General features: G+C 58.8%; 1 protein-coding gene across 2 annotated transcripts in view; it reads left to right on the forward strand.

Moving 5' to 3' along the window:
- Positions 1-26,800, forward strand: part of UNC5A (unc-5 netrin receptor A) — a 63,847-nt gene that overhangs the window by 29,646 nt on the left and 7,401 nt on the right. Inside the window, exons 2-7 of one of the 2 annotated variants that reach the window (XM_017512823.2) lie at positions 18,521-18,742; positions 23,916-24,059; positions 24,346-24,449; positions 24,569-24,749; positions 25,390-25,557; positions 26,146-26,310. In XM_017512823.2, coding sequence (XP_017368312.1) covers positions 18,521-18,742; positions 23,916-24,059; positions 24,346-24,449; positions 24,569-24,749; positions 25,390-25,557; positions 26,146-26,310 — 984 coding nt within the window. The remainder of the gene's footprint in view (positions 1-18,520; positions 18,743-23,915; positions 24,060-24,345; positions 24,450-24,568; positions 24,750-25,389; positions 25,558-26,145; positions 26,311-26,800) is intronic. The other variant, XM_017512824.2, reaches the window with a different exon arrangement.

Below are 26,800 nucleotides of genomic sequence, written 5' to 3' on the forward strand. Positions count from 1 at the left end.
AAAAAGAAAATCATCAAAATCTGGCAACAGCCCAGGTGAGGGGATGGATGCTGTGGTGCGTCCACACAGTGGGATGCTGCCCAGCAGGGGAAGGACGCAGCCTCAGGTTCAAGCCATACAGACGGACTCTAAAGCACTGTGCTCTGTGAAAGAAGCCAGATACGAGAGACTCCATTCTGCATGATTCCATTACAGTGACATTCTAGAAACTCTAGTGACAGAAAGCAGAAGGGGGTTGCTGGGGGTTGGGAGAAGGGATTGATGCGAAGAGGCTGGCAGGAACTTTAGGGGATGAAACTCTTCTGTGTCTTGATGCTGGTGGTGGATACATTTGTTCAAATTCAGGCTGTAGATTTAATGGGGATAAATTTTATTTGATACTTTTTAAACACCCAGATTTTTGAAAACCGGAGCCGGGGTGTAGTAAGTATGTAAGCACTGCTCTTATTATTACTGTAACCATTATTATTCGAGGAAGATTCTCTGGACTGGTCGCTTATCGCTTGCATCCATGACCCACAGGGCTGTGCCCTGGAGCCCCCTCTGCTCAGGCTGGCTGAGGAGGGTGCCTCTCTTCCCACATGGCAGCTGGGCACAGCCATGCCTCGAGGCTCCCCAGTGTCCTGACGGACATGCTGCGTGAGCGCCCGGGGAGGGCTCTCAGCTGCTTCCCGGAGTCTGGTTTCCTCCCACTGATCCTGTGAGGTGCTCAGCGACACGTTAGCAAGAAAGATGCCACAAGAAATAAAGTTTGTTATGAATTATTCTACTTGGGGCTAATTATAGGCACAGAGGAGAGGATTATTTACAGAGACAGGAGGCAGGGGAGGGGGAGTGGGAGGAGGAGGGGCCCTGAGACATGGAAGGGAGTGGAGGGCTGGAGAGAGTTCAGCAAATGGGGCTTTTTGAATAAAAGCTGTGACTAAACTCAGGTCCACACTAATTGAAGCGTCTCAGGGGACAGATCAGAGGCCCCAGGCTTTGCATGATCCTCAAGACAGGGCTGGAGAGGACACTGGGTCCTGGGATCCCATAGGCAACCAGGGTTCTCTTGGTGGGGTGGGGCACAGCCAGGGAAGCCCCTTCGCTGGAGTCCCAGGGTGAGGTGGCCCAGATCTGTGCAGGGCCCAGCCTCGCTCTGTTCTCCTGGGCCCTCCTTGTGCCAGGGAATGAGAAGCCAGGGGAGGTTTTTGTCCGCCCATAGTGTCCCTGCTGGGCGAGGACACAGGACGATCGGAGCTGACCGTGGGCGCCCACTGCGTACAGCAGGTTGGTGAGGGAAGGTCCGAACTGTGCCATACTCGAAATGCACAGTCCCTGCCGTGGCTCAGGGGAGCCTGGGCTGATGTGACCCTGGCTTCCAATTCTTCAACAGGAGGTGGAAAACCAGTGTTTCTGTGCAACTTCCTAGTCTTTAAATGCTGCCTTAAACCTCCTGCCTCACACCTAGGGGCCTGCAGACCACAGTTCACAGCCTCCGAAAGCCAGCCTGTCCTCTGATTGTTCCACGTGGAACAGAGGCCGAGTGGGGCTGTGGTCCAGCCACTCACCCTGAGACCCCTCTCCAACCCCCAGCACTGCCTACGGTGGGTCATGGCAGTCGGTCCTCGGTACCAGCCACAGACTCCCTGCCCAGTGCTCAAGACAGAGGGCAGCAGTCCCACACTTGGGTCTGCAGCAGGGTGGGTTGGTGGCGTTCAGCTTGCCGTGAGAGCCCCACCTTATCAGAGGGCAGTGGTCTTGCCCTCCCCTGAGAGTGAGCAGTAGGCCAAGGCTTCTCCAGTTATTTCTGCCCGACTGCACCACCATCCACTCACGAAAGCAGGCAGGAAATGACAGAGGCATCTTCTGCTCCCTCCCAACGTCCCTCCCCACCAGGAGAGTCACCCTCCATGCCCAGCCCGGGGGTGTTTTTCACGCCCATTCCCCCCTCTCCAGCAGCCAGTTCCAGGTCAGGCAGCCCCTGTCCTCCTGTGACGATAGCCTCTCCGATCCCCGCGACAGCCCTCGCCCTGGAGCTCTCTGATCCCCTCGGCCCTGCTCCAGTCTTCTGCCGCCCCTGCTTCCCCACACTCAGTGTCCTGGCGCAGATCCAAAGCCTGTCTAATCCAGTCCATGTTGCCACCAGATAGGTCCTGCCTCATATGCTTTTCTTTATACTGCTCGTCGGCCTGGAATGCCCTTCCCTACCATCTCCTCTCGGCCCTTGCCTGTTCCCTGAGGCCCTGAGGCAGGGCGTATGCACTGTACCTGTGCCTGCTGGCTTCCCCTGTCGGATGGTGAGTGCCCCGCATACCCTCTGCAGCCCAGGGTTTGGGGCCTGGCACAGAGCAGGCCTTCCAGAAATGTCTGCATTCCCCAAATTCCGAAATCCATACCTTGGAGAGCCAGGCCCTGGTCCAGGTGGACAGACAGACAGGCCCTCTGCTCCTGGAGCTTCCCCTCCAGTTCCAGGCCGACGGACAACGAAGAGACAACTGCAGCGGGGAAGCCACCAGACAGAGAGGGCCTCCTCGGGAGGTGCCATGAGCTGAGATCCAGGCAATGAGGAATGTGCTGTGGCATCAGTGGGAACAGCATTCTGGGCAGAGGGAACAGCAGATGCAAAGACCCTGAGGCAGGACTGAGCTCAGAGTGCTGGGAGAGCCAACGAAGGGCTAGGTGCTGCATGGTGAGTTAAAGGGACAGTGGCCTGTGATGTCTGAAGTGACAGGAGAAAAGGAGGACCAGCCACATTCAGCAGGCTTCTGGTCAGGTTGGTGGCCATGCTCTCTGTACAGAGAGCTGATCATTTGGGGTAGCCACACAGGATGGCCGAGGCGAAACGTTCTGTGGTGGTGAGCCTGGAGGTCCTGATGAGGATGGGGGCACTTTCTGCCCTGAGGTCCTCACTGGAGCCTGGCACTCTCCAGTAGAGAGGGGAGAGCAGAACAGACACAGAGGAGGGACGAGCCCTGGAGGCCGGGCCAAAAGGAGCACCGGAACTGGAGACAGAGGGGTCTTTTGGCAAATGGCTAGGCAGAGGTGGGAGCCAGATTGTAGGAGGTGGAGCCAGGAATGGGATTAAGGTGGGCCAGGAGAGCTGAGCAGGGAGGGGAAAAGAGGAAAGGGACCCAGACCAGCAGGGACAAGAAAGCAAAGGAGTCCCCAGCAGGGATAAGAGGGCAAAAGAGAAAAGGGGGACCCAGACCAGCAGGGACAAGAGAGCAAAGAATGATTTTCTTGTCCATGGTGGGGGACAGGTGAGCATCCTTGGAGACCCCTGGGCTATTAGAGGCATCTTATACATCTTGGTAATATCTCCTCCAGGAAGCCCTCCTGGATGCCCCAGATCAGGACCCCCAGTTATGTGCTCGTGCCACCAGCGCTACTCTGACTAGACTCTGATTTTGGGTGGTAACCGTGGACTTACCACTTGGATGATCTCACCAGTGTCTGTCTCCCACAAGTGGGCAGGCTCCAGAGAGGGGGCAGGCCTGGTTTTGTGCTGCTTGGTGAATCCAAGCTGCTGCCCAGGACCTGGCCCACAGCCGGTGGTAGGAAAGGCTGAGGACAGCAGGGAGAGCAGGCACGGTCCTAGCTCGGAGGCCCGGAGGGAGCCAGGGCTGCTGGGTGGTAAATTGGCCCAGAAGGAGGTCATGCCAACCTTCAAGCCAGCCAGCCTGTGGGCTGCTCTGAGCGGCTAGAGCGCATCTCAGCAGGGGCGGACGTGCTTGGGAGCAGGACAGATGCAGAGCCGCACACATGCTTTGCCCTCCCAGAACTTCCACAGGGAGTGCCCCCACCAAGCCTCAAAGGAGAGAACCGCACAGCCCCTTGCCACCCTCTCATTCCATTTGTGCCACTCAGATGGGTGCCCCACTCCAGTGTGGGGGCAGATGAAGGGCTGCCTCGCCACCCCCACACCCCAGCTTCGTTCATTGTAGTCGGGCTCCAGCTGTAGCCAGACTCTGGTGGTCCTCGCTGATGAAAGGATGCTTGGATGAAAATGCCTCATTCCCACCCAGCTTATGACTTGGGGATGAGCATTTGGGGAGGGAGACAGAGCTGGCCTTAGGGACTGATGGGAGAGCCGGGCTTGGCGTTGTGCACATGTGTTTGGCCTGGCTGGCTGACCCCGTGCCTCTCTCCAGGGCCTCCCTTCTGTGGGGACCCCTCCTGGGAACAGGCTGCTGAGGTGGGGGGCCCTCAGCATCCTCTGGCTTCCCTCAATTCATTAAGACCTGTAAATTTTCTCATTAATATACTTAAAGTTCGTTTTAAGGGGAACAAGCGCAGAGATAATTGATAATAAACCCTCAGTTAATGCCCTTGGTTTACTGTATGTAATTTATATCCACTGATAGCGTCTCTCACTCCCAATTACCCATTTAGCTGCAGTGATAACAGCAGTTCAATCAGACCAATCCCAACTTTTATATATTCCAGCCCGATAGCCATAAATACACACACACGGAGACTCGCTGGGCCCACGGTATTTTTTTATTAAGATTTAAATATTCATGCAATTATTAGTGATTTATTAAGAGCTAATGACCCCTTCAAGAGACTAAATCTTCACCCAAAGAGGCCCTAGCCATCCCCTCCCCTTTACCCTCTCCCACCAAAACCAGAGAAATGGGCCGCCCTTCCACCACCCAGATGACATGGTAACAGCGGGCAGGTGAGGCGGAGGCCCAGGGTGGAGGTCAGGCCCAGGGAGAGGCTGGGCTTCTTGAGGGTGAAGGCTCCTGCTGTCTCCCCCCACCAGACCTGGGGGACAAGAGGAAGAGGAGGCACGCTGCGGCCTCCTCCAGGCTGGCTTCCCAGAGCGCCCCTCCCTGCCTCACTTTGGCATTAGCACTACCCCACCCCCACCCAGATCCCTCCGACCCTCAGCCTGATCTGATATCCTTTAGGGGCTCTTGAGTACCCCAGCTTCTCTCTCTCCTGTTACCCGAAAGCACAAGAGGTTGTGCAGGGATCTGAGGCACTGGGACTCGGGGCCCAGACAGGGCAGCAGCTCACCTGAGGCTGCACAGTGACGCTGGGGCCACCCCTCTCTTTCCTCCATGTTCCTCCAAGACCTCGGAGCCCATTAAAGGGGCAGGAAAGATAATGAACAAACGAGGAAAACATGAAATCAATACCAGGAGAAAAAAGTACGGCTGCCGTTAAGTGAAGTAAACAAGCTGGTAATTATTTGGACAGGGGGTAATTAAAACGGGGTGCGGGCTCATTACTGTCTCATCAGGGGTGTGTTGGGAGCGGCCAGACACCCAAATTTGGGAGGGCCCAGGTTCCTTCCCACCCAAATTTGGAGCAGAAAGGCGGGGGTCTCAGGGGTCTCCTCTCTGGAGTCCCCCTGCCGGACCTGCCTGTGCTGCTGGCTGCAGGAGGCTTCAGCTGGCTCCAGGGGCGGGAGCTGAGGCCCAGACCATGGGCACACAAGGCGGGCAGCTGCAGCCTGGGTCCCGCCTTTCTCGGGATTGCAGCTGCTGCCCGCCTAGCCTCTGGAAGGGACGGTGCTCTCAGGCCTCAGCTGAGAGGACACCTGGTGCCAACAGGTATATCCTGGTCACCTGAAGTGATGGACAGCTGACCGCTCTGCCTGTGCCCAGGCCCAGGGGCCTTCCTTCGGGGGCTGTGATGAGGAAGGTTCCCAGGAATGATGGGGTGCTGGCGAGGGCAAGAAGATCGGGGCAGAGACTGGGAGGGCAGAGCAGGGACAGGACTGGAGTGTGGGGGCAGGGGGGTTTCCTTGCCCTGCTGTGACCCTGACTGGTAAAGTCGGAAGAGGCCTTGGGCACTGTCCAGTCTGGCTTTGCCCTGCTGACTTATTTGGCCCACAGAGTGTTTAAATTAGTTGTCAACATTTTAATTGGGAGGCTTCACATAAAAATGGATTTCCAGCTTCCCTTGAAAGAAAAAAAAATCGGTGCAGGCCGGGCACAGTGGCTCACACCTGTAATCCCAGCACTTCAGGAGGCCAAGGCAGGTTGGTCACCTGAGGTCAGGAGTTCCAGACCAGCCTGGGCAACATGGTGAAACCCCATGTCTACTAAAAATATAAAAAATAGCTGGGCGTAATGGCATGTACCTGTAATCCCAGCTACTTGGGAGGCTGAGGCTGGAGAATCGCTTGAACCTGGGAGGCGAAGGTTTCAGTGAGCCAGGATCGCACGATTGCTCTGCAGCCTGGGCAACGAGCAAAAGTGTGTCTCAAAAACTAAAAAATAAAGAAATGGTGCACCTCTTGTCTGGCCTGCCTCCTTGGATGGTCACCATCACTGTCCACTTCTCCCGGCCCCACCCAGCCCCTGAAGGCACTGAGCTTGCCACTCTCACTCAGTCCCATATCTCCTGAGCAAGTACATGCCCTGGGCCAATTGCCAGCAGGGACAGAGATGACACCCTACTGCCCACTCTCAGAGCTTGTGGCAAGTGGGGGAGCCATTTCAACTCTGCCGCCATCACTGGTCCCCGTCTTGCCAGCCCTTGAGCTGGACACTGCTGAGAAGAGTTGGCTCCGACCTGCTTCGTGCGCTGGAGGGGGCACAGGCTGATGGCGAAGGCAGGTGCCGGCACAGCCAGCCCTGTGTCAGCAGGATCATGGGAGGCTGAAGAGCAAGCCATGCAGCCCCAAGTCCCCCAGTCCCCGTTACACCGGCCCAGAGGAGGCAACATCTTTAATTTGGAATGAACAGGGCTGAGTGCTTTCGTAGCAGGCAGGGTGCCTTGCAGATTTAGGAGGAAATTGGGGCGTGAACCCTAACTTCAGTACGTGCACCTGGCTGAGCTGGCTGCAGGGCGTGGATTGGTGCCCAGGGATGGGACTGCTGTGTCAGTTGTGTGGGGGCGTCGGGAGGGCCACCTTTCCCTGTAGCCACTGTGAACTATTGCAGGGATTTGAAGTGTGGGATCGGATTCTCTTTCTAGAAATAGTGAAGTTGAGGATGGCACTGAGCCAAGGGAAGGCACACTTCGAGTGGTAGGGCTGGGGGCGGGGGATGTGACTTAGGTGGCCACGAGGCAGGAGAAGAGGAGGCTCCCTGGGAGGCAGGGGACCTGCTGACTGCGACAGGCAGAGGAAGAATCAGGATGGAGCAGGCAGCGAGGGTGGGCGGGAAGCCTAGCCGGGGAGCCTGGGGCAGGAGCTGGTGGGGGCCACAGAAGCGGGGCCTCAGGAGAGCCAAGCCTGAAGGGCCATTTACAACTCCAGGGAGCGGCTGCACATACGGGCCTCTGCCATTGACAGGGGCTGGCAGGACCATGAGTGGGAGCTGGGTCTGTCCCTGGGTGAGTGGGTTTTCCTGTGGGCCCTTGTATGAGGAGGGGTCCAGGCAGGCTCATCTGCTGAGAATGGGTATCGAAGATTGGCTGGTGGCCTGTGGCTGCAGTCACCGTCCTGGTGTGGGCAGTGGGGTATGTGTCCACAGATGCTAACAGACCGGGCCACAGCTGGCATGATTCTGGAGGTTGTGCACCCAGGACTTCCCAGCGGGGTTGAGGTCCCTGGGCCTCCCATGGGGGCATATGGACGTGGGTCCCTCTTGGGCTGCGTTGGCCAGTGCCAGCACACGTAGCCAGATGAATGCTTCTGGTTGAGAGGCCGGGGCACTGTAGCCAGCCTGCTGGGCAGGAATCCATCGCTCTCGACTTACTGTGCCTCTCTGCCTCAGTTTGCTCATTGGTAGTTCAAACTAGTTCCTTGCCTCTTAGAATTGTTACGAGGATTCAGTGAGAAAATCCTGTCAAATCCACCCTGCTTGTCATTGCCGTGACTGTGTGGGTTCTATGACACTGAGGTTGTGGGCAGTGTCTCCCACCAGCCAAGGGCAGGTGAGCGTGTGACCTCCCAAGTGCCCCTGGGCTCTGGTCCCCACCTTGAACAACCCGAGCTCCTGCCCCTTCTGGACCACCCCGGCCCCGGCTCTGGCTGGGTGCATATTAAACCAGTGAGATATGAAATGCCACCATATCTGGGACAGGGTCTTTAATTAAATTAATTGCCGGCAACATTGTAAAAATGCTGATTGGGTCATAAACAGTGTAGGCAACGCTGTTCATCATCCCTGTGCCGGGGCCACACCTGGGCTGGGGGCAGGGCTGGCCACGGCGGGCTGCAGCCTCTGAAGGAGCTCTGTGCACCCCGCTTAGGTGGGCCCAGGAGACGGGAGGGGAGCATGGGGGCGGGAGGCAGGGGGGAATGTGCTCTCGGAAGGGGCTGCACAGCAGCACTCCTAGTTGGGCAGCTCCTGACTTTCTACTTGGCCTGTCTTGAGGGGCATCTGCAGAACGGGTGCCCTGTCCTAACTCAGCCTGCCTGTGTGCCTGGGGAAGGACCCGGACGGAACGTGGAAGGTGGCTCCAGAGCTGGTGGGGGGCGTCCTCCAGCCTCCTGGCCACTTAGAGTTACCTCCATCCGCGGGCAGTCTGGCAATCTGACCCAGCTCTGCCACGGCCACTGTGGGTCCTTGAGCAAGTCCTTCCCCTCTCTGAGCCCATTTCCTCGCTAGGAAGACAGGAGGACCCTACCTGCCTGCCTGCCTTTGTCACGTTCCCAGCGCTCTGCCAGCCACCCTCCCTTGGCCTCTGGCCTTTTGGGAAGCTGTGCCAGGAATTCCTAATGTCTCTCTCAGCCGGGGCTGCCACAGGCCTTGGCAGGGCTCAGAGCCTGCCTGCAGCCCCTACTGCTTGTGAGGCAGCTGGGCCGGCCACCCGCCTCTGCCAGGTGAGAGGTCGGGAGGCTCACAGACACTTGCACACAACACACACAGAAACATCACACACAGAAACTCACACACACACCACACAAACACACACCACACACACAGAAACACCACATACCACACACAGAAATACACCATACAGAAACACCACATACCACACACACACACGCCACACAGAAACACACACACCACACACAGAAATACAGACACACCACACACAGAAACACAGCACACACCGAAACACACACAAACATACCACACACAGAAATACACACACCCACACACACCACACACAGAAACACGCACACCACACACAGAAGCACACACACAGAAACACACACACACACCACACACAGAAATACACACACCCCACACAGAAACACACAGCACACACAGAAGTACACACACAGAAACACACACCACACAGAAACACACACCACACAGAAACACACACACCGCACATAGAAACACACACACACACCGCACACAGAAACACACACCACACACAGAAACACACACACACACCACACACAGAAACACACACACCACACACAGAAACACACAGAAACACACACACCACACACAGAAACACACACAGAGAAACGCACACCACACACAGAAACACACACAGAGAAACGCACACCACACACAGAAACACACACATACCACACACAGAAATACACACACCCCACACACAGAAGCACACACACAGAAACACACACACACACCCCAAAGCACAGGCATGGCCACGGATCCCAAGGCAGGGAAACGCCTTCCTTTCCCAGTTTTCCCTGGGCCGTGTGACCACATAATTATCCTGGATTCCATTCTATTTAATTGCAGCTTATTAAATTCTAACCAGCCAATTATCAGCCACAATTACAGCTTAATTCGGGGACACAATAGCTATTTTATCGTTTGTTAATCAAATGCTTATTTAGACCTCAGCTTTATTAACTATTTCTCTGGCCTGAGGCGAGGCCTCTCAGCAGGAAGGGGCCCCAGGAGCCCGTCCCCCCATCACAGCACTCCCCCTGGGAGCTTCTGAGTCCCCTTTGCTAGTGGGTTCAGGGACTTAGCGATGGCAACAGCGTCACACTAAGTGTCAGAAGGCCCAAGCCGATTGGCTCTGCGTTTGGGACGTCTTGGTTCAGCTCCTTCCCAGTGCTCCGCCCTGCGCCTGGTGCTGCGACTGGTGGCAAGACAGATGAGGTCTCTGCTGCCCTGACACACTTTAGGGGAAGAGTAAGCAAGTACACAGACAAGATGACTTCAGATGGTGGCAGATGTGAGGAAGAAAACAGACTGAGAGAGGGGAGGGGGAGGAGGGGTTCCTTCGCGCCAGCCGGGTCCTCGGGGATGGTGATGCCAGAGCAGAGGCGGCAGGGGTTAGAGCAACAGCCGTGGGAAGACTGGGGCAGTGTGCGCAGGCAGGGCAAATGCAAAGGTCCTGCGGTGGGATCAGTGCAGAGGGCCTGAGAACAGATACAGGAGCCCTGCCCCACTCTTGGCCCTGGCCATTTGGCTAAAGTCCTTGGTGGGTTGTACAACTTTAGGCAAGGCCTCACGTTCCTCATCTGCACAACCAGAGGCAGGAAGAAGGAGCTTGCGTGCGGCAGCCAGAGCGCAGGACAGGCCTGGTCTGCAGTAGCTGCTGGGCAAGGGACCAGCCATGCCCCCTGCTCAGTGCAGTCGTCTGAGCTGGGAGTGCTGCCGCCCCTGCCCTGCCCTGCCCTGCCCCACTTTGTTCTGTGCGGTTCAGCCTGCCTGCATGTCCTCCTCGTGACGCCTGTGTCTGTCCTTGTGACCAGGCCCCTGGAGCCCACTGGGGAAGAGGGTGACTTTCCTCCGATCTCGGGGAGGTGGCTGCCACTTCAGTGACACCTTCATGCGCACGTTACTATGGAAACCAGAGTGCCTTGCATGCCTGTGTGTGAGCACAGGTCGGAGGAGCAGCCCTCCCTTCCAAGGAGCACTGAGAGGGGCTGTCAGCCCCATCGGGTCACCTCCACGTCTCCATGCTCCTAGACAGGAGACACCACTTTCTCCCCACCTTCATGCATTCACCTCACACTGGGCATGGGCCAGGAGCCCAGGCTCAGACCTGTCCCTGCCCCCCAGGGTGTCCTCTGCTGTTGGAGGTGACTGCCTGGGAGACAGAGGATGAACCGGACGGAGGGACGGACCAAGGGGACTGGAAGGAGAAGAAGAGAAGCAAGTCCCGGGCTGGACTGCGTTCCCGACCCACCTCATCCACTATTTGCCCGTTTCACAAATGAGGCAGATGAGGCTGTAGAAATAGGCAGTTCGTACAAGGGGCCGCGGTGGGGTCAAATAAGGCCTGGGAAGCAGCTGGCAGGCCATGCAGAGATTTTTTACGTTTTGGCTTTGAAAGAATTCTGGGGCGTGCACCCCAGCTTGCTGCTGGCTGCGCGGCACCCCATCATTACCTCCAGGCAGGTTCATACCTGCGTTTCCACCGGGACCCTCATGGCTCTTACTGTGCCACCCAGATCTGCAGTCTCTGGTAGGGACTGGAACCCAGCGCATGGGACCTCCCACTCCCCATCTTGCACCTCACCACAGGTGCTGTCTCTCTCTCTCTCTCTCTCTCTCTATCTCTCTCTCTCTCTCTCTCTGTCCTCTCTAACAGCAAGTGTGGAGTGTGTCTCTGTGTATCAGAGCCTCCTTAGTGAAGCTCCCTCTTCACAGAATTGTGTATGTTTAAAAAATAATAACTCATGCCGCCATCTCAGACCACCAGGATGCAGGTGTCAAGCAGTGCACCACCCGTTCCCTTGCGTGTCTGCAAGCCCTGCAGAGCCACGTGGGCATCCTGTGCCCCTGCTGCTGTGCCAGTGGCTCCCTGACCCCTCTGTTTCCCCAGGGTCCAGCACTAGCATTTGAAGAACTGGTTCCCTTCCCACTGAATTGGTGGAGTCACTGGTTGACTGGAAGGTGAGCAGAGCTGACTCCCGGCCAGATTTGAGTTTGTCCTCCATGTCTAGCCCTTCATTCCTGGGTGCCTGTCCCGTTGCTGGGATTGATGTTCAACATTCATTCCACAAAAACTCTCTGGCTGTGTGTCAGGCCCCGGCTAGGCTATGGGGATGGGTGGTCCCTGCCCTCAAGGCCTTGACAGTTTATATGGGAAGACACATGCATAAATGGTGACAATATGATATTGAAGGCACTGGGGTGACTTCCGTCAGGGACTGTGGGAGCCCAGACTGGGGTCAGGGCAGGCTTCCTGGAGGAGGGGGTATTTGAGCAGGCCTTGAAGGATGAGTAGTGCTCACCCAGGCAGATGGCAAATGGGCGGTGGACCAATGAGATGGAAAGGTCCTAACTCCAGCTGGCTTCAGCCGAAAAAGAATGTATTGGCTCATGCTCTGGGGGTCCAGAGCTGACCCTGCCTGCAGGCCTGTGGAGCCCCAGGCCTCTGATGCCGGCAGGAGGAATGGCCTCTCCCTTGCACTGGTTCAAGCTCTTGCTTCAGACCCACGAACAGCCTCCCTTTGCACTCAGCCCCACCAAGGCCTACAATGCCTGCAGGACTGGCCCTTCCCCGCTGGGGCCCCTGGCAGCTCCAGGGCTCCATGCCCACAGCTCCAGGCTCAGCACAGGGAGAGGGTCTCCCTTCCCAACAGCCCAGCCAAGATGCTGGGATCCGGTCTGTTGGGATCAGGTGCAGGTCCTTCTGGGAACCATTGGTGGGTATGGGGGAGGGAGAGGGTGCCCACCTCTGGGGCCAGAGATGGGGTCAGCCCCCTGGACCCCATGGCCTGCATGGTGGGAGGAGTTAAGGGGAAGGCGTTCTTTAAAGAAACTCCAGAAAGTGGGAGGGGGCAGAAGCTGGGACAGTGCGCAGAGGCACTGGGAACTGCACATGGTGAAGATGCTGCGGGTGTGGAGGGGTTCCCAGAGGCGAGACCAGCAGGGCCTCAAATGCCAGCCAGAGGCACGAGTGGCATGTCACCCTGTGGCACTCCCCACGCCCGGACATTTGTGCGCCTGTAAAGTGGGGACTCCAGGCCCCACTGGACCTACTGGGGGCAAACCTCTGTAGGGAGGCTGCCCAGGGGCTCCCCAAGGCGGGCTGGGTGCCGGCACCTGGGGCTCAGGGTTGTAATGCCAGGCTGCTGTGCCCCAGTCTCCTCCTAACCCCCATTTCACTGCCAGAGTAGCTCTCAGGGAAGTAGAGGAAGGGGCCTGCCACCCTGCCCCTCACTGTGCTCCTCAAACTGCGCGCCGTGCCGGCTGCGGGGTGGACGGCACCCACCATCAGGCCACTGGGAGGATGGAAGAAGTAACAGTGGCCGCCCTAGGGAAGCAGCACCCACCTCTCCCAGCTGTGAGTGACGCCCCGCCCCACCCTGCCCCAGGGCCAGAGGCCTTGCTCAGTATATATGCGTTCATTAATAGCTTGATTAATCACACCTCGTATTTTCTGCTGCTTTTAAAAATAAAACATTCGAAAGCACTTTCACACCCACCTTGGGCCTCAGAGTTCCAGGCAAGTCTTATCTCTCAGACTGCGGGTGAGGAAAGGGGCTCAGCCTCCAAGAGCAGTGCATACAAGGGGGTGGCTGGGGCAGCCTGGAGCAAGGGGCTTCTCCCTGCCCACCACCCCGCCTGTGGGCTGCTCTGCCCTCTCTCTGGGTCTCACCACAGACCAGGAGTGAAGGGGCCACTCTGGGCAGATCTGAAATTCTAGGGGGGAAAACTGGTGGTCATTCAGTCACTCAACAAACACTCCATCAGCATCCTGGTCAGACCTGGGCTCCTGCCCCAAGGGAGTTTATGGTCTAACAAGGGAGGCCGCGTACAAACTCACCTGGTCCTGAATGTGGATTAACCCAGATGGAGGCTCAGGGGATGGAGCGGGTATTTGGGTGAGTGATAAAGAGTGTGGATCCAGGAAGGCTTCTAGGAGGAGGCAACAACTTTGCTGACATTTCCCTGGTAGACCAGGTAGAGCAGATCCACCACAATCTAGCCACTGGATGCCCACAGCAGCCTCCCCACCTCCCCTCTGCCCAGTGCCACCCTCCCCCATTCCTCACGCAGGGAGAGCTCACCGCACCCCTGCACACCACCCCTAAAGGCTTCATGTGGCCCTTGCAATACTCCTGACTCGACCCTAAAGGGCCCTGGGGTCCGGCCCCTGCTGCCTCTCTGACCAAATGAATCCCGCCCTCACTCCCTCCGCCCAGGCCACGCCGGCCTCCCTGCTGTCCTCAAGCCCAGGTGCCTCCCGCCTTAGGGCCTCCCCTGTTCCCTTTTCCAAGCACATGCTGCAGCCTGGCCTTGGTGTTCAGGATGCTGCTCAGATGGCACCTGCCTGAGCCCTCCCCTCTAGAGCCCTCTCATCCGCCCCTTTCTGAGTCTGCCCCTTCTACCTTCTTCATAACCTTGTCCATGTCTGCAGCACTTGGGTCTTGTTTTGCTTTGTTTCCCCAACTTAAAGGCAAGCTTCAGCGAGGGTGCCTGTGTTGCCTCGCTTGCCCTGGATCAAGGCTTCCGGAACAGTTCCTGGCACATGGCAGGCACTCAATAAGTGTTTGTCGAATGAATGAATACGTTTCAGGTCATGGGAGAAGGTGGCATCTATCCCAGGCTCAGCTCGGCTATTCAAGGCTCCTTGCCCAGGGGTCTCATGCCTCCCATTGCCACCGGCCCTGGGGCCTCATCTGCTTCCCTTCCTTTTTGTAGCTGCCACCCCTGTTGGCCCCCAGCCTCCCTACACACACACACACACACACACACACACACGTGCACGCACACAGACACATGCATGCCTCTCCCCTCTTCCTGAGAAGATGCAGGGTGTGGGGGTTGCCCGGGCTGCTGCTCCCACCCTTGCTAAGCAGGGGCACCAGCTCCAGCTGACGTTGGCAGCCAGTGCCCTCCTGAGAGAGGCAGGACCAGCTGGTGGGCCCTGGGGCTCACTGGAAATGGGGTTCCCACTTCAGGGCTTGAGCCATCTACCCAGCCCCATCTGACCAAGTCCCATAGTTCCTGGTGACCAAGCACCCATCAGGAATCTGCTAGTCAGTGATTAGGTCTTCTAACTGAATTCCAAGCAGGCAGCCAGGCCAGGTCACGTCCTGTGCCAGTGGGAAAGCTTTGACATGGTGGAAGTGGCCTCTGGGAGACTAGGGATGAGTGGGGTTCAGGACGTGGCAGGGCCCGTGAAGCTGGTGTCCCCGTACCTGCCTGCTCCCCTGCAGGCCCACGAGCCACTGCAACCAACGTGCGTCCACCCTGGCAGTGTTCTTGCACGCCCGTCCCTCAGCGGCCCTGGAGGCAGCAGTGATAGGCACCCCACCCGAGTTACTAACACCCCCATTAAGCAGCCTTGTACTAAGGATACAACAGCTCCAGCACCATTGAGGACAGGCCCTAGAGAGGGTGAGCCAGCCTGTGTGGTTTCCTGGGAGAGTTGAGGTCGGGGAGCCCTATTTTCAGAGGAGGTGACATTGGAGCTGAGCCCTGGAGAGAAGGTAGGAAAGTGCTGGCCAAGGAGGAAGGAAGGGAGTTTCAGACAGAGACCTGGAGGTGGGAAGCTCCTGCCTTGGAGGGATTTGTGGGTGTCTCTGCAGAGCAGGGCTGGAGTGCCGGTTGGGGCCAGAACGTGAGGCTCAGTGACATCAGCCAAACGCACCTGGCCCCATTCTGAAACACCCATGGGAGCCAGATGGACAATGGAAATGGGAGAAACAGACCCAGGGTGAGGCAACAGGGAGTAGTGGAGACTGTGGCAAACTAGCCAGCTCTTGTGCCCTGTTGAAAGGATCCTAGGTCCTTTGGACTGGACAAGCACTGCCTGGCGTTAACTTTGATGGACAAGTACATCCAAATGGAAAGAAAGCTCATGCTAGTAGCCCGGGATGTACAGTGGGGGAGGCCAGAGGCTCAGCTGTGCCTTTGTTCAGGTGATTGGGACACCAAGGGGGGACTGACAGAGCTCAGATACTGATGGCCAAGATAGAGGTCACACAGTGGGCTCGGGGGCCAGAGGGAGGGAAAGCCAACCCTGACTGCCCAGACAGCTTCCTGTAGCACCTGAATTTACCCCACCCATGGCCTTAGAGTGTCCTTGCTAGAGGGCAGAGCTGCAGCCTGGAGGGTGCCCCTTGGATCCACCAGATAAGTGCCCCCGCGGCCAGCGTGGCGTGGCAGAGGCCCTGGAGAAGTGAGCTATGCCCCTTATTGGTCACAGTACATTTATTTTTCATTAGCAGTTAAACGCAGACATGAGGGATTGTGCCGGGTTCACAGGGCGGCTGACGCGAGCAGTGCTTGGCGTGCTGATCGATAGGGAAGCTGGAGGGCTGTGCACCCCCTCCCTGCCCCAACACACCCAGCCAGGGACCCCTGCCCACCCAGCTCCGCCACCAAGAGGCAGGCACAGGCCATTGCACTGTCAGCCTGTTAAGGGACATGGCACAGGTGGGCCTGGAGCCTGCCACTGGGGGGTCTTGGTAACACCTGCCCACCCCCCAACACCTGCAAGGCCTTGCTCTGGCATCAAGCATGGCCTGCCCTTTGCACAGCCTGGGGTCCTCCCAAATGCCGTGGTTTGCCTGCGTGCATGTCTAGAGCAGCCCTCGGGCCAGCAGCACCCGCCCCACGGCTCACACTCCCCATCCTCCCAAGACCACCTCCTTCCATTCATTCTCCAGACCGTGGGAGGCCCATGTGGGACCCCGACTCAGCCCTGCTCTCCCTGACCCTACCCTGGTCAGGGCTGGCCGGTGGCTACCGTATGACCATGGCAAGCCCACGGGTGACTGGACACTTGATGAGCCCAGTGTCCGAGCTGGAGGCTCCGGGGTGAGGGACCCCCCTCGGGCCTCGGGTTCCCCATCTATAAGATGTCTAGATCCCACCCCCCAAACTGCTTGTTGCACTCCCCCACTTCCCGAGCCTGCAACAGACCCCAGCAGAGGTGGTTTAGGGTGCGGTGGGTCTAGGTGATCTTAATTTTCGCCAAGTGTGAACTGTCAAGTGTGACTCTGCTTATGAATGAGGGCTTGGCGTCCGCAGTGGAGCTGTGGGAACATGCAGGGCCAGGCACCGGTGGGAGGGCACATGAGGGAGAAAGCCAAGCTGGGGAGAGGCCGGAGGCTGGCAGTGAGCAGGGAGGCCAGAGGGTGAGAGGAGAGGGAGGTGCCAGGGAGGACCGGGGACCCCGCAGCAAACTGCCCGACTGTGTCCCAAATGCCCTCTGCACCCATTTGTCCTGAGCTCACATAGACACAGCTGTTTTGTCCCTCAGCTCAGCCAGCCTCCCTCTGTCATCCCTAAGGCAAGGCACCTGCCAGCTCCGTGCCTCAGTTTCCTGTTGGCTCTCACCCCCGATGAGATTGCTGTGAGGATGGCCGAGCCAAGGGGGTGTGGAACAAGCAGAACCTCGGGGCACCGACAGCAGCCAGTGTTCCCCAAGCCCTGTGCTGAGTGCCTCGCCCTGTTTCATTTTATCCGCACAACAACCTTAAGAACTGGGCGCCGTGCCCCATTTTGATGAAACAGGTTCAGGGCAGGGCGGACCTGCCTGAAGTCACAGAGGTCCCTCAGCCCCTCGGCCCGAGCCCCCCTCCAGGGCACCTGCAGGAGCCAGTGCACACACCTCCACCCCGTGAAACTGGGGTCCTGGTGGAGGGCAGACTCCCACCGTCGGGGGATGCTCCCTGTGCCAGCAGGAGTAAAAGGGGCCAGGTGTATGTGTCCCTCAGCAGGTAAAGTCTTAAGGCTTGGGCGGGTTTTGGACCACCCGTGGGGAGGGTAGAGGAGCCCAGAGCCAACCATGTGAGGGGCCTGCAGACTCCCCACAGGCAGATGCCATCTCCATTTCACAGGTGGCAAAGCCACTGGCTCCCCAGGGTGACCACTTAGAGGGGCAGCATAGCTGGTCTGGAAACCCAGGGGTTCCCTCTTTATGCCCAGGGACTGCTATTGTGAGCGCGCATTGATGGGGGATCACCACAGCCCCAGGGAGCCAGGCTGGCTGAGGGCCTGTTGGAAGGGCAGCTGGGGGTGTGGGAGCTGAGGGTGACCCCCGCCCCACCCTCTCAGGGGGCCTGCTGGTTGGGCAAGGGTGAGACTACTCTGGGGGTTTTACCTCTGCCAATGCCTCAGAGCCAATTACCTGTGTAATTAGCAACAAATGACTTGTGGGATAGTTGTGGTTTTCAGTTAAAATTAGAAGGAAACCCATATTCAGGTCTCCTTGAAGGAGCAGGAGGCGGCCCAGGTACCTCAGATTCCCAGACAGACTCCCAGCTCTCACCCTGCCCGTGCCCACCCCGCACGTAATTTCTGAGCACAGGTCAGGGATGGGACCAGCCAGGAAGCAAGGCCCCAGAGGTGACCACCAGCCAGGGCTCCCCCCTCCCACCTGCCTGGCCAGGGACCTTCCTGTTTCAGCCAGCCTTGCCCTGAACCTCCCGGGCAGAGGCCTGCCTGGCCAGATCCCTGGACTTCTAGGAAGGCAGTAACCAGCCTCAGCGACTTCCAGGCCTCCTCAGTGCTGGGACTCTGCCTGGGTCTCATTTTACCTCACCGTGGTCTTCAGAAGGGCGTGAGCTGCCCTTCCCCCGTTTTACAGAGGAGAACATGGAGGCCCGGGTAGGGTACGTTCAGTGGCCTGAGATTGCCCAGCTGGGACGTGGCAGAACCTGGACTCACTCTCCTCCCATCCCCCACAACCTACAGCGGTGTCGTTTGATGAGCAACTGCCTCTGCCCTGCCCAGCCTGCCCCGTGGCAGGGCCCATCTCACCTTCCCTCTCTGCCTCGCCGCAGGTGCCCAGCAGAGTGCCACCATGGCCAACCCGGTGCCTGGTGCCAACCCGGACCTGCTTCCCCACTTCCTGGTGGAGCCCGAGGATGTGTACATCGTCAAGAACAAGCCGGTGCTACTGGTGTGCAAAGCTGTGCCCGCCACGCAGATCTTCTTCAAGTGCAACGGGGAGTGGGTGCGCCAGGTGGACCACGTGATCGAGCGCAGCACGGATGGGAGCAGCGGTGAGAGGCCGGGCACCGGGCAGGGCCAATCTAGGGGGAAGGTAGTCTTGGCCAGCCCAGAGGGGCCTGCAGCTGCCCCAGGATTCCCCACCTGGGACCTGGGAGGCCTTCCCCAGAGGCCACGCCCCTCAGCAGTCTGGGGAGACATAGGGTGAAAGAGTAGGTCCCTGATGATCAAGGAGCTCCTAGACCTCACGTTCAGTGATTGTTTTCTTTGTGCATCCGTTCATTCGATCATTCATGCATTCACTCACACCTTCCATGAGCACCTCCTCCCATGCTGGGGACACAGCCCCCCACCCTCGGAGCCCAAGCCCCTACAGAGAGGCAGACAGTGGGTGACCTCTCAGGAGGAGAAGCCCCTCAGGGGAGGCGATGTGTAAACCGACAGAGGCAGGAGAACTGGTTAGGGAGAGGAGAGAGGTTAGAGCACCCCAGGCAGGGAACACAGCACAGGGAAACCTGGAGGCAGATGCCGGTGTGCCAGTGGGGTTGGCAGTGAGGGTGAGGGTGTGCAGGGGACCAAAGTGATGCTGCTGTCCTCTGGGATCTCAAGCTGCAGAGTGACATGGCCAGAGGTATATGTGACTCAGGGGCCAGGGTGGGGGCTGATGGGAGGGGCAGGCCCAGAGACACTGAGCAGAGGGAGCCAGCCTGACTCAGCTGGGGGTGCAGGAAGAGGGGTTCTAAGGGCAGCAAGCAGACCCAGGAAGTACCTCTTCCATGAGACACCACATTCCCCACCCCCAGCCCTGGCCTTAAGTGGGCACTGGGGACATGGGCAGACAGCCCTTGTCTCGGTTCCACCATTCCCCTAGATAGGCCCAGCAGAGAGAGAGGCAGGAGCTGACAACAGCTTCTCCTCCCCCTCCCCCTCCTTCTCCCTCCCCCTTTTCCTCCCCCCTCCTTCTTCCCCCCTCCTCCTGCCCCTCTCTCCCTCCTCCCTCTCCACTTCTTCTCCCCTCCCCCACTCTCCTACCTTTCCTCTTCCTCCTCCTCCTCCTCATTAGAGCCCTGTTTCAGTTTCCTCTCCCTCGGTGCTTTGTGGAACACCCCATGCATAATGACACCTGGTGGGTAGTCCTGAGCCCCCTCCCACCAAGGCCTCAGCCATCCTGAGACACACAGCACACACACCCTGCTGGGGTACAGCCTGAGTGGGACACACAAGCCACTACCATGAGGCTCAAGCCACAGTGCAGCTGGGACAGGCAGGTGTCACCCAGGACTCACACTGATGCCAAAGCCAGGCCAGGGACCTTGGGCTTAGAGAGGTGGCCCAGGAAGGATTCCCACAGGAGGAGGAACATCCAAGCTCAGGTCTCAAAACCACCTGGAAAGAGCATCTCCCAGGCCCATGGAACGGAAGGTGCGGAGGCACAGAACAGCCTTGGGTAGCTCAGGTATGGGGCGAGTGCAAGACCTGGGGCAGGCAGGGGTGGTCAGGAGACTGCGCTAAGGGGCCCCTGGAGGCTGAGACACCAGGGTGGCTGTGGTGGGACCTGCACTGTAGGAAGTCCGTGCTGGGCACAGGGAGACTGGAGGAGGGTGAGGCCCCACCAGGGAGAACAGTTTAGAAGCTCTGGCAATGATCTGATGTGAGCTGAAGAGCCCTGAATTTAGGCAGCTCCATTTAGCCCCAGAACCAGCTTGTCATTTTACAGTTTCAGCTGAGGCCTTGGCTCTCACTCGTCCACAGCCCCGCTGGCTCCAGCCAGGCCTTTGTGTCTGCAGCAGTCACACCCCGCCCTCCCTGTGAGGGTCGGTGGGGGGCTGCCCCTTCCCCTAAGTGTCACCTCGGTGCCCTGGCCTGACTTCAGCTTTTCACCTTCGGTCCTCAAGTGTTCGCTGAGCGTCTGCTGTGTGCCAGGCCTCGGGCTAGGGACTAGGAGCTCCACTGTCAGGGCAGATGATCCAGCTCTGCCTTCTACCCTCAGAAGGGAGATGGAGAGGGTTGCTGGCCAGTGTAGCCCAACAGAACTCTGGACACCAGCACCTCCCAGGACCAGAGATTCTCCCAGGATCAGAGCCTCTCCCAGCCCAGCGGAGGTGCCAGAGGCCTCCCTGCCCAGCAGTAGGGCCCACCTTGTCTTGGTGGGAGGGTCTGCAGGAGAACCACAGGCAAGTCCCTCCCCTCCCTGGGCTCAGTTTCCTCATCTGTAAAATGGGGATGAGGAGAGCCCGCCCCCCTCCCCTTGCAGATTGGTTGGGGGAAGCCATGAGATCTCACATGCCCAGTCAGGACCCAGCATGGGGCCTTTCCTTCTCCCCACCCCACGTGGGGCCCAGCGTCCCTTTCAGCATAAGTTCTCCCACTGCTGTGGCAGGTCCCCCAGGGGAGGCACAGCCAGAGAGCTATTCTGATGCAGCCTGGGGGCTCCAGTCCAGTGCCCGATGCTGCTCCCAGCACCCCCTTCTGCACTCCCCAGCACATCCCTCTGTCTGAAACACCCCTGCCATCATGAGGGCTCGGGTCCTTGGTTTGGCAGGAACCTAGGCCTTTGCCTGAATGAGCAGTCATAGGCCCGGGCCAGCACCCACACCAGGAGCCCCCAGCCCACACTCCCCAGCAGGCTCCTGTGGCCCTGTTCTGTTCCTGCCGGGCAGAGAAGCAGAGCTGGACATGTTCTACCCATAACCGCCAGGGTCCTCTTCTGCCCTGAGTGTCCAACCTTAGGCCCCCCCATGGCCGGAATGTCTGAATGTTCATTTATCTCATCGATTTCTCAGCCCAAAGCCCTCGAGTGCTTTGAGCTGAAGAGAAAGACTTGCCTTACCCACAGACAGATACCACAATGGTGGTGCCACACGGCAACACAGACCAAAGACCCCAAACCAGAAACATTCTGTGGTCAGACAGGTATGGCAGGGGTCGGAGGTCCACCCAGATCTGCAGCCCAGTCATTCGTGTATGGGACTGGGGGTGGCCAGGAGGATACCCAGGAGAGCACGAACTTCCCTCTCATTTGCCCTTATTCCTCATTCAGAAGGCCAGGGAGCAGGGACCAAGGCCTGAAGTGCTGACATTAGAAAATCCTGTAATTTGCAAAACCAAGCATAGGAGTCCAGCCTGGGAGTATAATTTATTTTGTGTTAAGCAAACTGATTGGTTATTAGATTGCTTAGAAGCAGATTACTGAGAAGATGAGAACTGACGTGCCAGCTTGGCCTCAGAGCCCCAGCCAGAAACCCTGGGCAGCCCAGGTTCACATACACCCCCGCCCAGGCCCACTGGCCCGGGGTCTCTCCCCGAGGCTGGCACCTGCTCACACTTGCCAGGCAGGTGCAGACACAGCTGTACCCAGACACTGCTCCCAGGAACCAGGCTGTCTGGTGAGACGCAGGAGGGGAGCGCACAGGCACAGGTCAAAGATGGGTAGGGCAGGGTCTGCAGCCCCTGCCTCAGGCACTGCCCTTCGGGAGCTTGTGAGGCTGAAGGGCACCCCTCACCAAGGCACTGCCTGGAGCTGGCACACCGAGGACAACTTGGACCTCACTCTTGCAAGCAAGAGGGAGGAGAGGAGGTGGCAGGATAGAAGGTGGGGGAAGACAGTGGAGACAAGGCAGGGCTTCGGTGTAGTACTGTTCTCCCCAGCTGAGCCACCTGGGCACTGCGAGGCTTCTGCAGGAGGGCCGGCCTCCCTGCAGTACCACAGGGGTTGGAGGAAACATTAACAGACCTGTCCACCCTGGGGAGAAAAAGTACCCAGTTCAGAATGTTCTGGAGGTCTCCCACCCCTAACCCCTGAGGCAGAGAGGAGGAAGGGGGTGGAGGACCCATCCCTAAATCTCCTTATCAGATGCCCTAAGTCATCTTGACAGACAGCTGCTGCCCAAGGCCCCTCTCCTATAGGACGACCCTGTGAGCCACACCCTGGTTCTCAGCCTGCCACCCCACCCCCTGAGAGTGTCTTAGAGAGCGGGGCAGGCGGTGCCCAGAACAGAGGGAGGCGGCTCAGCTACGGTGATCGAACCAGAGGTGACAGCCTGGCCATCTCCTGTGCGAGCTGGCGGGTACAGGAACAAGTGATAGAAAAATCTGGACACCCAGTGTGAGAACCCAGAGCCTTATGAGAAGGGGTCTGGGAAGCGGTCAGAGAAAGACATGTTAGAGAAATTAAGAGGGAAACAGCCTCCCAGCCGCCGGCTCAGCTGGGCGGCCCCTCTTCCCGCAATGCAGCCCTAATTGAATTTCGCTGTTAACAATGGAAACACATTGGCTGCCGGCCTCTCTCTCCCTTTCTGATAAGCCAATGACCCGAGGGAAATTGGGGTCAGGAGGAGGAGAAATTGGAAAGAAACTGTTTTTTCTCACTGCTGGGGACACTGCTTTTGGCTGCAGACAGGGCAGGAGGAGGGTTGCTGCCCCCGATCCTGAGTTGTCAGAGGCTCCCGCCTGCCTTAGGTCCAGGTATGGCAGAAGGCGGGCGGGGCAGGGGGGCTGAGTCCAGCCTAGAGAGGAGTCCCCCCAGCGCACCCTAGTTAGGCAGAGCCGTTTCTGGACCCCCAGCTCCCCTCTGCTGGCTGCCCTCTCACCCTCTTCCAAAGTTTCTCCCTAGCGAATAGGCACCCCAGCTCACCCTTCAGATGCGCCCCGGGTCCCCACGCCAAGTCACTTCCCTCTGTACCTCTGTCCAAGGGAGTGGATGGAGACAACATCCCCATCCCGGCATGTGGGGAAACCCTAAGTCCCAGGCTCCAGCATCAAACTATATCATCACTGCAATTATATTGTTAATGACTGTTATTACAGTATCACATGTCAGGATCTATCTGCTAGCCCCTGAGGGAGGGGGCCAGATCCTTCCTCACCTCTTACACACAGAGGCACAGAGCTCAGCCTGTCTGCCCCAGCCCTTCTGCCTAGAGTCTTTGGAGGCCAGACCCTCTGGCCCAAAGCTCCCCTTTGGGGACATTTCTGTAAGTGACTCCAGGGAGTCAGGCCTCAGGTAATGAAGTACAAGAATGGGAGGCCTACCCAGCTTGCTCCTGGCCTTTAGGAGATAGAAATCAAGCGGCCCTCAGGCCCCCTGGAGTTTCCTCCAGGCTGGGAGTTGCCTTCAAAGTCCACTCCCTTGCCGGGCAGTGAGAGTGGCTGAGGGTGGTGCAGGGACCCACATGTGGAGGCTTGGGGTGGCCCTGGGGCGCTGACTACCTGCCCTCCCGCCCCCAGGGCTGCCCACCATGGAGGTCCGAATTAATGTCTCAAGGCAGCAGGTGGAGAAGGTGTTTGGTCTGGAGGAATACTGGTGCCAGTGCGTGGCGTGGAGCTCCTCGGGCACCACCAAGAGTCAGAAGGCCTACATCCGCATAGCCTGTGAGTCTAGGGCTGGGCCCTGGGGGAGGGTGCATGGCTGGAGGGTGTCACCAGGAGAGGGGACAGTAGGCTTTCTGGAAGAGGGGTCCTGTCAGAAAACCTCACAGCCCTCCCTGGATGGGTGGAGAAAGTGCCTGTGGACACGGCCCAGTCACCCCATGTTCCCCGGGCACCTGGCACTTCCTCTGCGATGCACCATGGCCCCTACAGGACAAGGGACACAGCCAGCCAGGCTGAGCCTGTGTGAGGCCCTCGGGCAGGAGGACATTCTCAATTCCTCTTCCAGATTTGCGCAAGAACTTCGAGCAGGAGCCGCTGGCCAAGGAGGTGTCCCTGGAGCAGGGCATTGTGCTGCCCTGCCGCCCACCGGAGGGTATCCCTCCAGCCGAGGTGAGGGGTCTTCTAGTGCCCACTTCTAGACCGTGGGTCCTGCCCGGTCACTCTGGCAGGGGCCACTCTGGGCAGGGCCAGCATAGGCTGGAAGTACATGGCAGGGCTCCCTCCCCCAGGTGGAGTGGCTCCGGAATGAGGACCTGGTGGACCCATCCTTGGACCCCAATGTATACATCACGCGGGAGCACAGCCTCGTTGTGCGACAGGCCCGCCTTGCTGACACGGCCAACTACACCTGCGTGGCCAAGAACATCGTGGCACGTCGCCGAAGCGCCTCCGCTGCTGTCATCGTCTATGGTGGGCCACCGGGCTCCCTGGTCACAGGGAGAGGCACAGAGGTGCCCCTGGGCAGTGATGTATGGCTGGTGGGGTGAAGAGAAGCCAGGAGGCCAAGGCCAGGCAGACCAGATCGCAGCCTGACCAGGAAGGCTAAGCAAAGGGCTCGCTGTGGCTGCTAGGGAGCCCAGGGGCATGTCTGGGCAAAGGAGTGGGACCGGTTGGGGGTCCTCTGTGGGCAGCGGGCATTGTGCAGAAGGAGATGAGGGACAGGATGGGAATCTAGGAAAGGTGGCAGGCCGTCCCTGCTCCTGAGTCTCCAGGATGGGAATCAGAAGCCACGCAGTCTGGGCACCCCCAGGAGCAGGCAGAGGGAGGGCTCGGGAGTCGCCCCGGGAGAGGCTGGGGTCTGGGCTGCAGGAGCCAGGGTTCAGCCTTGCTGCCGCGAGTGCCCACTGGGAGAAGGGAAAACTGAAGCGAGGGCTGCAGGGCCCAGGGACCAGCAGCACGCACATGGGCTCCCCCAGGCCTTCTCTCTCAGCTCAGCCACAGACCACCCATGTCCAGCTCACAGCCCCTCTGCCCTCACACCCTGTCCCCTGGGCCAGTGTATCTGAGGACGCCCCCGCTCCCTGACCCCAGTCCTTCTCTGTCTGGCCAGTGAACGGTGGGTGGTCGACGTGGACCGAGTGGTCCGTCTGCAGTGCCAGCTGTGGGCGCGGCTGGCAGAAACGGAGCCGGAGCTGCACCAACCCGGCGCCTCTCAACGGGGGCGCTTTCTGTGAGGGACAGAATGTCCAGAAAACAGCCTGCGCCACCCTGTGCCCAGGTACCAGCGGCCGCTGCCTCCCGCATCGTTCCTCACCACGCCATCTCCGTGCCCCGGCTCCATCGCGCCCACCAGCCTGCCCCCCATGGCTCCATCCCACCTGCCCGCCATGCAGGGCCGGGCTCAGTCTGAGGCGGGGATCGGGGTGCAGTGTCTGGTTGCAGTCAGGGCTGATCGGTGCCCAGGCTCAGGGCTCAACATAGGATGTAAGTCACAGGGTGTGAGGTACAGTTTGAGGACAGGGTAGGGCTCAGCCTGGGGCTGCAGAGTCCACCTGTGCCTGGGTTCAGAAGGCTCAGGTAGGACGAGAGCCCTCGCTGCCCCAGGACCAGGACAGCCTCCCTGGTGCGGAGAGAGCCAAGCAGCCCCTGGCATCATCTGTGCCTCCCTGTCATTAGCATGCGTCATCAAGGCCAGCTGGACACTAGGGGGCGTGCGTCATGGGCCTGGCCCTGGCTTTGCACCCATATCCAGGCTGCCTTGCCCTGCCTGGTCTGGATGCCCAGAAGGGCCACACTGGCAGACTGCCTGGGCGGGCTCCCAGGCTGACCACACCATCTCCTCTCTGCCTGTCTGTCTCTCGTCTAGTGGACGGCAGCTGGAGCCCGTGGAGCAAGTGGTCGGCCTGTGGGCTGGACTGCACCCACTGGCGGAGCCGTGAGTGCTCTGACCCAGCGCCCCGCAACGGAGGCGAGGAGTGCCAGGGCGCTGACCTGGACAGCCGCAACTGTACCAGCGACCTCTGCGTACACAGTGAGTCCCCTCTGCCCTGGGGTTCTCTTCTGTTTGTTTCTGGGGAGGTCGGGAATGAGGGAGCTATTCTGCCAAAGGCTGCAGCCTCTCCAGGCTCAGGACCCTCTGGGATGCCCCTCATCCCTAGTATACCTGCACACGGGCCCAGGCACGTCCCACACCTCGCATGCCTCCTGAGACATGCACAGATTTGAACCTTGACTCATGCACACCCATCCGCCCACACTTACCCAAACACCACAGCTTCACATCTGCCTCGTCCCCCAAGTGCACACACAGGTCCTGTGGGGACGCTGGGCTTGTGAGGGCTGTTAATTACAAGGCCATAACTAACAATTAAGGATCTCTGTTGGATTTTTTTCCTCTAGAACGTACCCTCCCCCATTCTTTCAATTAAAAAACTAATTATCTGTGTCAATTCCTTTCTGATGGACATTTCTTCCATTTATGCAAAACCCTTCTAAAATCAATATAGCTTCCTCCAAGCAGT

This window comes from Cebus imitator, unplaced genomic scaffold, assembly GCF_001604975.1.
Source record: "Cebus imitator isolate Cc_AM_T3 unplaced genomic scaffold, Cebus_imitator-1.0 Scaffold478, whole genome shotgun sequence".
Classification (NCBI taxonomy): Eukaryota; Metazoa; Chordata; class Mammalia; order Primates; family Cebidae; genus Cebus; species Cebus imitator.